Source organism: Capra hircus, chromosome 9 (genome assembly GCF_001704415.2).
Source record: "Capra hircus breed San Clemente chromosome 9, ASM170441v1, whole genome shotgun sequence".
NCBI lineage: Eukaryota > Metazoa > Chordata > Mammalia > Artiodactyla > Bovidae > Capra > Capra hircus.
In genome coordinates, this window is record NC_030816.1 from 11,349,851 (window position 1) to 11,365,513 (window position 15,663).

General features: G+C 38.8%; 1 protein-coding gene across 1 annotated transcript in view; it reads right to left on the reverse strand.

Moving 5' to 3' along the window:
• RSPO3 (R-spondin 3) overlaps positions 13,881–15,663 on the reverse strand; it is a 93,732-nt gene continuing 91,949 nt past the window's right edge. Inside the window, exon 5 of the mRNA XM_005684479.2 lies at positions 13,881–15,112. Within this exon, the coding sequence (XP_005684536.1) occupies positions 14,925–15,112 (188 nt within the window). The 3' untranslated portion in view covers positions 13,881–14,924. The remainder of the gene's footprint in view (positions 15,113–15,663) is intronic.

Consider the following 15,663-nt stretch of genomic DNA (forward strand, 5'->3'; position numbering starts at 1 on the left):
GCTAAAGCTGAAACTCCAGTACTTTGGCCACCTCATGCAAAGAGCTGACTCATTGGAAAAGACTCTGATGCTGGGAGGGATTGGGGGCAGGAGGAGAAGGGGACGACAGAGGATGAGATGGCTGGATGGATGGCATCACCGACTCAATGGACGTGAGTTTGAGTGAACTCCAGAGTTGGTGATGGACAGGGAGGCCTGGCATGCTGCGATTCATGGGGTCGCAAAGAGTCAGACACTACTGAGCGACTGAACTGAACTGAGGACAATTTTATTGCACATAATCAGTCACTCAGTAATATGTGACTATCTGACTTCATGGACTGTAGTCCACCAGGCTCCTCTGTCCATGGAATTTTCTAGGCAAGAATGCTGCAGTGGCTTGCCATTTCTACTCCAGGGGATCTTCCTGACTCAGAGATTGAACTGCTCGTCTGAGGTTTCTTTTGTTCATTCTTTTTAAAAATTCTGTCCTTCTTTGCCACCAAAGTCACCTTTGTAAGCCAACTAGAATGATTCTGTTGCCTTTCTCACAACCTTTCCCAGACTTGTCACTTTTCAGGATAAAGTTCCAAGTCTTTCACATAGCATATAGGGCCATTTGTCATCTGTTCCCTGCTCACACACCCACCAAATCTCTTGCCAGAGGACACAACAGGTACTCGGAGTTCCGCAAACAGCATATGTATGCTCTTTTATGCCAGAGTCTTCTCATGGCCTATGACTCTATCACTTCCTTCCTATCTTGTTTCACTGTCAAAGAACTACAGTAGTCTCCCCTTATTCATAGAGGGTGCATCTCAAGACCTCCAGTGGATGCCTGAAACTGCTGCTGCCGCCAAGTCACTTCAGTCGTGTCTGACTTTGTGTGACCCCATAGACGGCAGCCCACCAGGCTCCCCCGTCCCTGGGCTTCTCCAGGCAAGAACACTGGAGTGGGTTGCCATTTCCTTCTCCAATGCATGAAAGTGAAGTCGCTCAGTCGTGTCCAACTCTTCGCGACCCCATGAATTGCAGCCTACCAGGCTCCGCTGTCCATGGGATTTTCCAGGCAAGAGTATGCCTGTAACCGTAGATAGTATCAAATCCTATATATACTATGTTTTTTTTTCGTACACATACATACCTATGATAAAGTTTAATTTACACATTAGGCACAGTAAGAGCTTAACCATGATAACTTATAATAAAATCAAATAATTATAACAATATACTGTAATAAAAATTAAATGAATATGATTTTTCTCTCTCTTTCTCTCTGAATGTCTTAGTGTACAAACTTAATGCCTTTTAAAATCTTATCCAAGTACTAATCATTCACGGCACCTGTAACTTTTGCAGTTTGAGGGGTCACAGATAAAGCAGCATGAATTTATTTCTCCTTCTTCACAATTTCACAGATAGAAAACTTGCTCTTACCACAGAATTTAGCAACCTCAGCACACGATTTTTTTTTTCTTTCCTTATTGAGGACTTTTACCTTTTCACTTAAAGGAAGCATCTTTCAGGTTCTCTTTGACATATCTGAATGGCCAGCATCACTACTCTTGCGTTGTGGGGCTGTTATTAAGTAAAATGAGGGTGACTTGAATACAAGCACAAATATCATATGATATCACTTACGTGTGGAATCTTAAAAAAGAAAATGAGACAAATGAACTTACATACAAAACAGAAATAGACCTCAGACACAGAAAACAAACATGCTTGCCAAAGAGGAAAGTGAAGGAGGGATTAATTGTTTGGGATGAATATATACACACCACTATATATGAAATAGATGACCAACAAGTACCCACTGTATAGCAGAGCAAAACATACCCAGTATTTAATAATAATCTGTAAGGGAAAAGAATCTAAAAAAGAGTATATATATGTATAACTGAGTCACTTTCTTGTACATCTGAAAATACAACATTGTAAATCAACTATCCTTCAATTTTAAAAAAGTTAAAAAATAATATTTAGAAACACATTGCTGGACTCTACAAAGCAAAACAAAAAACCTTATTGCTAAAAAATGCTAACCATCACCTAGCAAAGCAAGGTGGTCACAAATCTTGCTTGTCAAAACCACACTATCTGTGAAACGCCATGAAGTAAAGTGCAAGAAAGTATGCTTGTATATAAAAACTTACATTTCAGAGTGATTTGGAAATTCTAAGTGTTTTAAACAAAGCACGTAAAAGATCTGATGATGACAGGGACAACTTACAGAGCACCCACCATGTGCCCAGCAAGTCACATCCTTTTTAAAATTTTATTTTAATTAATTTATTCTGCAATCCATACACTATGTTTCCTTTAATCCTGACAACAATTCTGCATAGTCTGGAATGATATACTCATTTTATACAAGAAGATACTGAGAATCAAAGAACTTCAGTTATTTTTCCAAGGTTGCACAGTCTGCCAGAAAGGGATTTAATTGCAGCTCTTTGAGTCTCCAAAGACTGTGTCCTTTCCACAAAATTTCACTTCATCAGGTAACTGCAGACTTATTTCCCAGTGTCCTCCAATGATTCCATCTAACTAGTCATCTTGGCTTTTTCTTCTGCAGCACATTTGGATTTTGTGCTTCATGATGCTGCCAAATGGGGGTCTACTGACTGGGAGAGAAACAGGAATTAGGAGTCACTGAGCAGGTCAGTCAAGGGAACTGGAGGAAGAGAGATGGAAAAATGGCGAACACTGTGGCACACCGCCTCACCCTTGCAGCCATGTTTGTACGTCCTCTTCCTTTCTGTTGAGCTCCGGGATATTTGTTTTTGCTTAAATATGCGTGACTTTGTGACATTTAAAATCTTGTAGAATGGAAAGCAAATGCTCTTTTTGGAACTTGCAATATGAATGTATCTTTATCTTGTTTGCTGTATTTTTGTTTGTTGAAAGAGAGGGAATGGTTAATCATCAAAACTGAGTAAGAATCTCTTACATGTATTACAACTTGTAGCCTCGGTAAATTTGACCTACTGCCCACATTTAACAGTTTCTGATAGAAGAGACTGTAATGTAAAATATCCTTCATGCAGCCTGGCTAAAACTGGCATTTTGGTTAATCAGAAAAAGAAAGAAAGAAAAAAAGCAATGAAATGTCTGATGACTTATTTCCCAGTGTTCTCCAGCAATTCCATGTAACTATCCATCTTGGCCGTTTCTTCTGAAGTACATTTGGATTGTCTCATGATACAGCCAAATGGTATCTTTTTTTAAAATAGGAAAACTGAGTTCCCCATTTTGCTGGTATAGTTTCAGCCACATGTGAAGAATGGAATAAATATGTGTCATCAGGAGCAGACTGTTAGCAGATGAGATGATGCCTCAAACCGTATCTCAGCAACATCCTTTGCCAAACTCTACTCCCTAAGGAAAGAGAAGCAAATGTACTTTTGAAAAACACTTACATGAGATTAAACATCCTTACATATTTGAGAAATATTTATCATCCTATTAGTAATGAACAGGTTTGTTTCATTATTGAAAAGAAAAATCAAGATTTGTGAACTAGGAAGAAAAAATAATTGAGGGTATATAAGCTTGGAATAATTGAACTGATTATTATTTACTATAAAATAGGCATGATGATTTTTTTGAGATATAAAAATTTACTTACAAATTACATATTTCTAGTGCTTTTCTTTCTTTGGCATTGGATGTACCACGCTTACTATGTCACCTACAAAAATTTTATGCGAGCATTACACAAAATAAGCGAGGTGACTCTGGGGCAAGTGTGCACACTTGAGTCCTTAAATTCACTAGAGAGACTCAAGCATTCTTTGTAATGATTTTGCATAGGAAGAGTGTCTGACCAGTTGCTGTCTCTATAAATATTAACCGAACTGAATCACTACCCACAAGTTGGATGCAGTTGAGAAGCAGATGGAACATGGTCTTTTCGCTTGTCATTGCAAGGAGAAATAATTTAATGTAATAACACTTTAGGATGAAAATGTTGAATTTTCCTAGTATAGTACATTGCAGATTTTAGTTTCCTAAGGCAAAAGGGGATTCTTTTCTTGTCTAACAATACCAATAATAATTGGAGCTAAATACCATTTTCATATCTAAATGAAGTGGCTTAATAAGTGAACACTGTTTCAAATAGTAGAAAACAAGAGAGTTAAAATGTCACTAAGCTTAGCTCAAAGACACAATTACAGACAGTATTCCCTTATCTGAGATTTTAAAGTAAAATCAGTACATCTTTGGCTTGTGTTTGGTTAATAATGGAAAACATTTCCTAAATTTTAAAAATGAAGTCCATACTTTAGTAATAGAACTAAGGAAAGTTAGCACTCTCTCTCACCCCATTCCCTCCAAAGCTTTTCCTCCAGATGTTATTTGGTATTTATTTTGCAGTGTTTATTATGACAGTTCAAGCCGTTTATGTTTTAAAGATGCATTGGTCAGTTTATTTATAGAGAGACAGCTTCTTGAAGTCAAGACAATTGACGTGGGTGTGGGTTAAAGCTACCCAGTGCTAGAAAGAATGGAGACGGCTGGTTTCCTCCAGTACGTTCTCTGTCATTTCTTTCATTATGGGGGTTCTGGAGTTTTCTTTTCTTTTTCTTATTTTTTTTCTCAGTCCCATAGGTTTTACGTGATATACCCTGGGAGGAAAAGCTGATTTCCTGGAGCTGTTATCCTGCACAGGAAATGAAAGAAACACAAGGCAGAAGGGGTGACTGGGCCTTCATACATTTGCTTACAATCTGGCTCCAGTCCAGGGTGAAACTGGAAGAGCTGGAGATTTTCCCAAGGCACCCAGGTTGGAGTGCAGTTCGTCTGTTTGGATAGCACCGCTGGTGCTTCTCGAACCAGGCTCAGGACTGGGGGGTGGGCAGTAGGTGGTTGTGAGTGTGCAGTAGGGCTGGATCAAGGCTGTGGAGGTTTCCTGTGCTGAACTATGCTGTAATCCTCTCCCTTTGTGTGTTGCAAAATAAAACGATATTAAATTGCAAAACCGGGATGAGAAAGTTCAACAAAGTTCTCATTTTTCTCATTGTGATTACTTCACTGACACTTTGACAATATTGAATGACATTAAAATTTTTTTGTAATGTAAAACAGCAATTTTTTTCCCCAAAGATTGCTTTTCCTTGCCTTTGCTTTCTTGAGTTCCTTAGAACTTTCCATTGGGAAGTCTAGATAGGAAATACATCTACTGACTGAGTTTGTGGGAGTGCAAGCTCAGGAAATGGCAACCCATTCCAGTGTTCTTGCCTGGAGAATCCCAGGGACGGGGGAGCCTGGTGGGCTGCTGTCTATGGGGTCGCACAGAGTCGGACACGACTGAAGCGACTTAGCAGCAGCAGCAGCAAGCTGAGGGCAGTGGCAAGTGGAAGCTGGGGGCGTGGCACCCAATGAAGTCTGGGGAAGCACTGAGGACCGTTATGGCTTAGGGCTGGTGTGGTGTCTTTAGAACGACAATGCAGTACTTTGTAGTAAGACTGAAGCTTTGTCTTGCAAATTAGAATGTATAGGGAATTTCACTTTTAATTATTTTCCTCTCCTTTAGCAGTATGTGTCTTTCCAAGCTTTAAGAAACAACTTAGCAATGAATTTGTTATCTCAATTCACTTTTAACTTAATATGTGAGTGTTGTACAGCGTTTCAAGTAACACAGGGAAAAGCAAGACAATATGCTACTTTTCTTTAAGGGTCTAAAATAATCTTACACAGGGTTAGCTCTCCACTTGAAATGCTACTCAAAGGTATATTTTATTTTTTTCAACCCTTTGAAGCACTGCTTAAATAGTACTTAGTTACGTTAGTTCAGTAGTGATTATTATAAAGAATTTTCCTTCAGAACTTAAATCACTCTGATTCTTTGTAAAGTTAGACTTCTGTATTTTCAAATTTTCTTGTTTTTTGGTATCAAAACTTATAAAGTTATATAACTACAAAGGCAATAATGTTTTCTTATCATTTTTACAAGCTGGAAAACATTAATATTTACAACAGATGCCAGGGATGGTAGAGCAATTATCGCAAAATAATATAAAGCTTTAACTTCTTCATATCTGGAGATGATACATTTTAAGAGAATATATAACTTATACACATGGAAATACTAAATCTAATTGGGTAGCCCTATTGGTCCCTCAAAGCACTGTTGCTGTTAGCTTTATAATACGGATGGCAGAATCTATCTTTTGATTATTTATTCATTTAAATGATGAGTCATAAGTGGATGGTGCTATTGTCTGAACGTGTCCCCTTCCAATTTCATGTCTTGAGATCTTAATGCTTGTTGTAATGGTATTAGGAGATAGGGTTATTACGTCATGTGGATGTAGCCCTCATGATTGGAATTAGTGCCCTTGTAAAAGAGGCTCCAGAGAGATCCTTGGCCTGTTCTACCACAAGAGGTCCCAACAAGAAGGTGCCATCTATTAACCAGAAAGTGGGCACTCAAAGGTGAGGTGAAAGTCATTAAGTCATGTCCGACTCTTTGCAACCCCATGGACTATACATGCAGTCCCTGGAATTCTCCAGGCCAGAATACTGGAATGGGTAGCCGTTCCCTTCTCCAAGTGATCTTCCCAATCCAGGGGTTGAACACAGGTCTTCACCATTGCAGCAGGTTCTTTACTAGCTGAGCCACCAGGGAAGCCCAAGAATACTGGAGTGGGTAGCCTATCCCTTCTCCAGAGGATCTTTCTGACCCAGGAATCGAATTGGGGTTTTCTGCATTGTAGGCAGATTCTTTACCAGCTGAGCTACCAGGAAAGCCTTAAGTGGGCTCTAACTAGATACCAAATCTTCTGGTGCTTTCATCTTGAGTTTCTAAACTCCAGAACTGTTATTTACAAGCTACCAGACTTAGTTATTTTGTTATGGCAGTCCAAATGGACTAAGGCAGATAGGAAATACATCTACTGATTAGTTTTGTAGAACTGTCCCACAGGTGACTATATCAAACCTGAAACAGCTGATGCTTTTCTACAGTCATTTCTCTTTAAACTTATTATTCCTTGTTAATTTAATTGCTTAAAAATTATCTAGTTGGCTGGTTGTTTTGAGGGGTGGAAAGGGTTGAGGCAATAAAATTGATATTGGCCCTGAATTTCATGTTGCTTCAGCCTAGAACAATGGCTATGACCAAACAATTTATTTTGAAGATGTGGAAAGGATAATTTTCATAATAAATTTGAAAAATCTGGAGACATGGAATAGCACATTCTAACGATCTCTTCCTTTCTATAAATAGTAGCATTTTGGATTTGGTTGGATCATATGGGATTCCAATTAAGCTGTATTCTCTTGACCCTTTCTTTCACATGTTGCATATTAAGCTATGCTTTAAATATTCCACAGTCAACAAGTGGAAATATTGGTTTACCACAATAATTCATTTCCCCTCTCCCACCCTGAAAATGTCAACATTTAAAGGAGACTAGGATGGCAATCAAGAAAGTTAGGATTTACTTGCATGAAAATGATTCACTTTTCTAAACTGACTCTGCTTGTCTATGTCTTTTTTGGAATCATAAACTATTCTCACTGCTGGTTTGGATAAAACTATAATCTATTTTCCTGTAGTGTATGGTGTGTTCTTGTTATGAGTCATAATCATTTTTTTCTATGGGAAAAAGATGAGTAGGGGCAAACTTCGTGATAAATAGGATCTGTTTCTAAACAGTTATCACATAAAGACAATCCCTAGGATGTTAAATACCAAGTGTTTTTATTTTTGTTTTTTCTAGTTTTTATTTTTATTTTTGTACTGTGTCTTTTTGACTCATGGCATGCAGGATCTTCCCCAACTGGGGATCCAATCCAAGCCCCTTGCAGTGGAAGCATGAAATCATAACCCCACTGGGCTGCCAGGGAATTCTTAGTTTCCTTTTGTTTTTATTTTATTAAACTACTGCTTTAAGAAGTGTAAAATAATGTCTTTCCTTAGTTTTACATTGAGCAGAGGAACTTATTAAACTATGTCTTCTCCAACTTATTCCAAGATTAATTTTTAAATCATTAGGTCATTTTTTCCCCTTCTCAAACTAGCCAACCAAAAAAAACAAACAATCAAGTGAAGTATAGTACCAAAGCAAGGGGAGAGGCCACAGTCCAGGATGACTGACATTGCCATCAGGAAGAGCCCAGTGCCCCATGCCCTAAGGCTAGGAATGTGGCTTTCTTTTTTTTTTTTTTTTGATAACATTCTTGGGCTGATAGCTCAGCTGGTAAAGAATCTACCTGCAATGCAAGGAACCCTGGTTTGACTCCTGGGTCAGGAAGATTTGCTGGGGAAGGGATAGACTACCCACTCCAGTATTCTGGCCTGGAGAATTCCATGGACTATATAGTTCATGGGGTCAGACACGACTGAGCAACTTTCACTTTCACTTGGGGAGAAGCAGTGAGGTAGTACATAGCTGTCTGTGAGTAGAGTTAAGGGCCCCCATTCTTCTGGAATCATACATTTTCTTCTATTTTCTTTTTTTCAAACCTTGAGGCTGTCATGGCCAGATGGTTGAGTGAGCTGTTGAAGAACCTTCTGCCTCTTGGGAGGTTGGAACTCGGCAAGAGTGTGGATGATCCAGGGACAGAGAGCGCACAGGGTAGCACCAATGCACTCAAAAACGTCTCCAGTGCAAAATTAAGATTTAGTGGGAACTCATGTTACTGTGTCTAGGCACCACAAATTTGACAAAATGAAGTGGTGTCCCCTTCCCCATTTTTGATGGAGCTCCAATGACAGCAGCTATAAGGAAACCAGAGTGAAATTGAAAGTTGCTCAGTAGTGTCTGACTCTCTGTGACTCCATGGACTGCAGCCCATCAGGCTCCTCTTTTCATCGGGTATTTCTGGGGAAGGATACTGGGGTGGTTTGCCATTTCCTTCTTCAGGGGATCTTCCCCACCCAGGGATCCAACTGGGGTCTCCTGCACGGCAGGCATTTTTTACCGACTGTGCTACCAGGGAAGCCCCAACAGAAAAATAAGCCAGAAGGAAGGCTGCGTGCTGCATTCTCAAATATGGGGTCTGTCAACTCAGGAATGAGTGCTTTTATTAATCCCTTCTTGGGAAGTACATGGATAATTTCCTCTAAAAATAGTCTCGAGTGTCTCAACAGTGTGAGGAGTGGAGAAAGGCAATCTGTTGCTTTAGCTAGTGACTGGCTAGCAACAATAGTAGCTTGTATATTTACTGTGCTTTGTAATTTCAAAGCACTTATTTTATTACAAAAGTAGGCGTCTCTGCAAAAATTTTAATGGGTTGTTAAGTGGGTTGAAAAACTCTATCTCTTGCTTCAAATCTACTTGTGATATGGAAACTTGATAGGGATAGCTAAAATAGTAACTGATGTTAATGGTACAAAAACCTTTCCAATAAGAATGTGCTAATTTTCTATTTTTAAAAGTAAAACTTAGTCTTTAATAGATTATTCAATATTTTTGATTGCTCAATATCATTTTGAACAATATTTTTCATTGCACAGACTGTAGATATAGAAGTATAAGGTATTTTTCAAACTATTTATGGCCATTAAATTCAGTCTTCTGCAATTATCATGTTGCCAGTTTTCCAGCTAATAAAATATTCTTACTGGTTGAGATTCTCTTACAAGTGTATTTTCACGACTATGGGGAATTCCCTGGTGGTCCAGTGTCTAAGACTCTGTGCTCTCAGTTCAGGGGACCTAGGTTTGATCCCTGGGCAGGTGACCAGATCCTACATGCAGCAGACTTGGTGCAGCCAAATAAATAAATAGTGACTATGAATAAAGCTATGGTCACTCTATTTGCCTCCATCTTTACTTCCCTCCATTCATTTCTTCTTTCTTTTCTTCATTTCTTAAAACCTACTTATATGATGGATATGCTGCTCTTTGAATTACTGGAGAGACAGGATGGGCAAGAAAAGACGTGTGGCAACTGAAACAGCGATACTGAATGTCTGAAGTAGCTAGGGGAAAGTGAGGACTCATCTGAAGGAAGCTGTTCTGGCATTTCCAATAGTGAGAAAGATCTGCTGATGCTTATTCTCATGTCATTTTAACTCTTGACAAGGACTCAAGGGAAAGATAATAGAATTGGCCAATATCCTGCTTACACCGAGAGAGAACTGGATTGAGAGTCATTACACAGTAATAAAGAACGGCTATAGCAATCCAGGACTTTCCCAAGGAGCCATACTTGCCATTCCTTTTGTATATGAATGCTGGTCTTCTTCTGAGGGCAAATAATTCTCATTTTTCCATTTCCCTCTGAGCACACTTGAATCCTCCCATCAAATCTTCTACTAGCCAGCCCATAGACTCTTTGGAGCCCCCATCCCACCCCCGCCCCCAACACACACACCTACAAATAGTCACATTTGAGTTCAGATTCAGAGTTGAGTCTTATCCTGGGCTAAGGCTTCTGTGATTTGACTTCTCTGCTTCTTCTTTATGAGCTACTAGTTCAGATTACAAGAAAATACTCTTATAATATGTTTATGGACTTCTTTGGAACTAAGAATAAACATGATTTTTTTTTTTTTTTGGTCACACTGTACAGCACGTGCAACTTCCCTGATTAGGGATCGAACACATGCCCTCAGCAGTGGAAGCATGGAGTCTTAACCACTGTATCACCAGGGAATTCCAAAGAGTTATGAGGCATGGGAAGGAGCAAGAGCAGAGCTGAAGTGACTTCCAGGCTTATTGATTACTGCTTCTGTGACTTTGGGTGCTTCTCTGTGCTCTAGTTTCCTCCTTTTAACAACAAATATATCAATAACCTGCTCACTGTGCTTTGGAGATAATTACATAATATAATTCAGTCAAAGGATAACTGGTTAGCATGAAGAAGGTACAGACAATTTGGGGGTTTTGTTTCTTTTTTCTAATAAATCAAGAGGTAAGAATATAATAAAAATGATCACACATCTACTAAGTTAGTGGCTTGAGAACAACCTGGAGGGGTTGGTCACTAGGTTGGTAACAACCTAGTTGGGGAGGGAGGTGAGAGGGATGTTCAAATGGGAGGGGACATGGGGAAACCTATGGCTGATTCATGTTGATGTTTGGTGAAAGCCAACACAATACTGTTAAGCAATTATACTTCAATTAAAAATAAATAGGTTAAAAAAGCAGGTGAAATGTTATTATTTGCAACAGAAAAAGTCTCAGTTGATCCTACTGCCATCTTTAGGTAATCTTATTCTTCAGTGGAGGATGAATTTATATTGGCTTCCAGACTAACTCTGTGTTATAAGAAGTAACATATCAGCTTAAGAAAGAGGCCTTGTCTCCCACTAATTTGCCCAGAAATAGTTGCAGCTGGACTGAGATAGAGTCTAGTCAGTTCCTCAGCGTCTTTATGCTCATTTATTTTAAAAAATGCATAATTTCAAGAATATGTGATTTCTTAATTTTAACAAATCCAAGACAACACCTGTGTTTACATTTTGGTTACTAATATTCATTTCATTTCCACTGAATCCTACAGATATACTTATTCCTGGAAATTATTACATTAATTTCCAGGAATAAGTAATTCCTTGATGCAATAATTTCAAGGAATTACTTATTCCTGAAAGTTAATGTAACAATTTCAAGGAATTACTTATTATGTAATATGAAATAATGTATTTATTATGTAATAATGTACTTTATTATTTATTATGGGTTCGATTATTATGAAATAATGTACTTATTATGTAATAATTTCAAGGAATAAGAAATTAATGTAATAATTTCAAGGACTAAGCACACTTATATGGATAATATCACATATTAATCAGGACAAAAATGGACTTATATGTGTGGCTTGTGGGATTAGTTATTTTTCTTGATATTTATTATGTACAGAATAATTATTATATTGAGTGGTGAAACTTCTAATTCTCATCTAAGAGCCTGTACATTTCCACTTTTTGGAAAAGCAAAGTTGGGGAACCCAGAAGGACACTGTCACTAATGAGGGGTTATTAAGGACATCACCTTGAACTAACACAAAGGACAAGGCTTCCCTGCCAATGGTTATCTCCAGACCATCTCTTTCATGCAACACATAAGAAATGAGGATGCAGAGCAGTTAAGTAGTTTGCCAGTCGTTAAGTAGTGCCAGCTATCTATGACTGGATAGAAAAAAGACCTCCTTTCTCTCATAAAGTAGAATTTGGAGACCAGAACAGGCGTGTGGATCAAACACAGATTTACTGCAGATTGCTGCATTCCCTTCATTTTCTTTGTATCTAGACTTTACCAGCCATCTGTCACCATTAACAGTTTACCAGATCTTAGAGACAGAATCAGAGCAGAAAGTTAATGCCTTCAGTGACTAATACAGGAATTTTATCAGAAGTCAAGCAGGAGATTTTCCCAAAGTTGAGTAGGCTGCTAGTTTGAAGATGATAATGATTTCACGTGCTTTAAAATCTAATTACGTGTGGATTAAGAACTGCAGTTAAAGTTGTTTTCTTTGTCTTCACTTCTATTTCACCCAATGAAAGTGAAAGTGAGGTCACTCAGTCGTGTCCGACTCTGCGACCCCGTGGACTGTAGCCCACCAGGCTCCGCTGTCCATGAGGCTCCGCTGTCCATGGGATTCTCCAGGCAAGAATACTAGAGTGGGTTGCCATTTCCTTCTCCAGGGGATCTTCCCAACCCAGGGATCGAACCCAGGTCTCCTGCATTGCAGGCAGATGCTTTAACCTCTGAGCCACCAGGGAAGCCCATTTCACCCAATATGTAACTATAATGCTGGTTTTCATTTTTTTTTCCTTTGTAATAATTCTACTTGTAATTATGCGCTGCATCAGAGATTTAGATTATCTCCCATTGTCTGGGGGCCACAGAGTAAAAGTCTGGAGTCAAAACACCTGGGAAGACATGATAATCATTTGCCACAGTTGTTGTGTCCTGGTTTATTTCACCTTTTCTCAGCATTGCATATGCAGGTGTAGACCTTCTCAGTCATTGCTTGTTGAAAGGATGAAGACAATGGTAAACACAGAGAGTACACAAAAATCATTTGGCCATATAGGCTTGACTAGATAAGATTGAGGACAAAGATGGTGATAGAAACCACCTCTAAGGTCTAGAAGATGGGACTATACTTCCACCTAACACAACTCTGTAAGGAAAATGTTTGTTTCTCCTTGGTGACATAAATTTTGTAGTTGAAGATTGGATTATTTTTATACATAACACATTTCACGTGGACCAGAAAAGAAAATACAGAATAAGAAGCAGGAACACATCACTCAGAAATTTTATATCTTGGAAGAGGAAAAGAGAATTAAGGCAAACGGCCCACATGAAGAGTATAGTTTGTGGAGAAAGAATGACCAGAAATTGGCAGCTAGAAACCAGACTCATTGCCAGCTCTTCAGAAAGCAGTGCTCTTTAGAGGGCTAGGAAGACTGGTGAACGGGTAGCTGTGTGTCCTTCCATTGCGACAGGAAGGTTATGGTGGGTCATGAGAGTCTGTGGCACCTGTCTCCTCTTGCCCCAGGCTGGCTGTGGCCTCTCTGAAATACTGGTGAAGCCTCCAGATAGGGTGACATCAGTTCCCCAAAGAGATCCAGAGACTGAAAAACATGCAGAAGAAAAGGCCAAATGTTCAAGACGCCGGAGGAACCGACATATAAGAAAAGATACAAATTTCGAAGCAAAAAAGGGGGAGTAATGAAATCATTTAGGGAGGCCCCTGTAGCTATAACTAGAATTTTTTTAATCACAATAAGAAAAATGGGATAAATATCTTCTAATACTTTATAAGTAAATTTCCATCAGCTCAGATAAGGCTGGACTCCAAAAGCAAACACCGAGAAATGTAATATGTTCTGAATTCCATAGGATACACAATCCTCTTTCTTATTTCAGGAATCTCTCAGAGTAACAACTTTTTAATAAAACAAACAATAAAATGAACAAAACTTTAAAAACTATCAACAAATATATTTATTGTGGTGGCTTTCCCCCCTATTAGATACACTTTGTTAGAAAGTAGTATCCCTTTTAGTTCCATGTGGACAATTAAGCAGGTAATAAGATTGTTTTTCCCCCTCCCAGTTGAGAGAGAAAGAAAACACATGACTTTGCAAACATGTTATATTTTCCTTGCTCTAGTTTTTGTTTTCTATGAAATCAGAATTTTCTTCTAATAAGTATGATTTTGTTTTTGGAAGTAAGTTACAGGTACATGTTTACAGACATATAACCCAAGGGGTAGCAGAGGCTGAACCACACAGTGCGGACATAGACTGGAGACCTGTTCCAGGTAATCACAACCCTTCACAGTTTTGTAAAGCACAAAAATCATCTCCAGCTCTATGGTTTAGTCCACATTTTGCCTTCCTCCAAGCCCATACAGTATATCAATTCTGAAAATATGTGCACTCTCATGCTTCTTGCAGAAGGACAAATGAGGGCAAGAGAACCAAGCTTAAAACAATTGTTTCCATGGTGATAATTCCTATGATTCCAAATGCCAGGCCCTAATATCTGAGCACTCCCTAGATTTCCTGGACAAAACAACACTGTCCTTTGAAAGGTGTTTCTCTCCTCTGATCTCTGGTTTCTTTTGAAGGGACACAGCATCTTTCAGTTTGCAGAGCTGTCATTTGCTTCTTTAAGCAATAGCTTGAAAACATGACTTTACAGGGAGAAGATGGTGCTTCTCAAGCTGTTATCATTAGGTTGTTACAGCTTCTAGCCTATTGATGATTATGTACAAAATTCCTTGTCTCTTAAAAATGCACAGAAGCACGTAAGATAACCATTCAAAAGCATCCCTTCTTTGGACTTTTGGCTCTTTGTTGTTAACTATGCTTGTATGAAGAATATAGCGACTATCTGGAATGTTGTTTAGACTGAGCAGTAACTGACACGTTGTCCATTTGTGGTCCTAACGGCTAGAGCACCTGTCCTGGGCATCTGGTGGAGATAGCAGCATTACGAGTTTACGACAATCTCACGGGACCCTCTAGTGTACAGTGCTGACGGATACCGATTTCTGTTGTTTATCTTGGACCTTTCGTTTCTTCTGCTGCTGTTTGTTTTCTCGTTGCTCTGGAGTTTCCCTGCTGGGCTCCAGACCTTTGTTATCAGGTATTGCATCTTTACTTTCTTCTTTATTAGGTTTTTTTCTCTTTCTCTCCCTTCCTTTTCTTCCTGAAATGAAAGGAGACACCTGTTAAAAAGCATTTAGTCATGTTCAGTTTCATTTTTCAAAGTTTTTAAAGACAAGTTGAATTTCTCTTAGGTTGCATACCACGCCCATAGATACGAAATTATCCCCTATTTAAATCATTCATCCAGTTAGTTTTATGAAGGCTGTTGTACTATACTTTAAGCAGTGCAAACATGAAACACATGCACATATGATGACATAATTAATACTTGATAGTTCTGAATTCCAGAAGGTTCTATTGCTGTCAGTTTGGTATGAGTATAATTTTACGTGATAGCTATTGGTGGATAATTAATATAAATTTTTGAATAGATTTCTGGTGGCTCAGATGGGACAGAATCTGCATGCAATGCAGAAGACCCAGGTTCTATCCCTAGGTCAGGAAGATCCCCTGGAGAAGGGAATGGCAACCCACTCCAGTATTCTTGCCTGGAGAATTCCATGGATAGAAGAGCATGGCAGGCTACACTCTATGGGGTTGTAAAGAGTCAGACAAAATTGAGAGATTAATACCTTCTTTCAAGAAACTTAC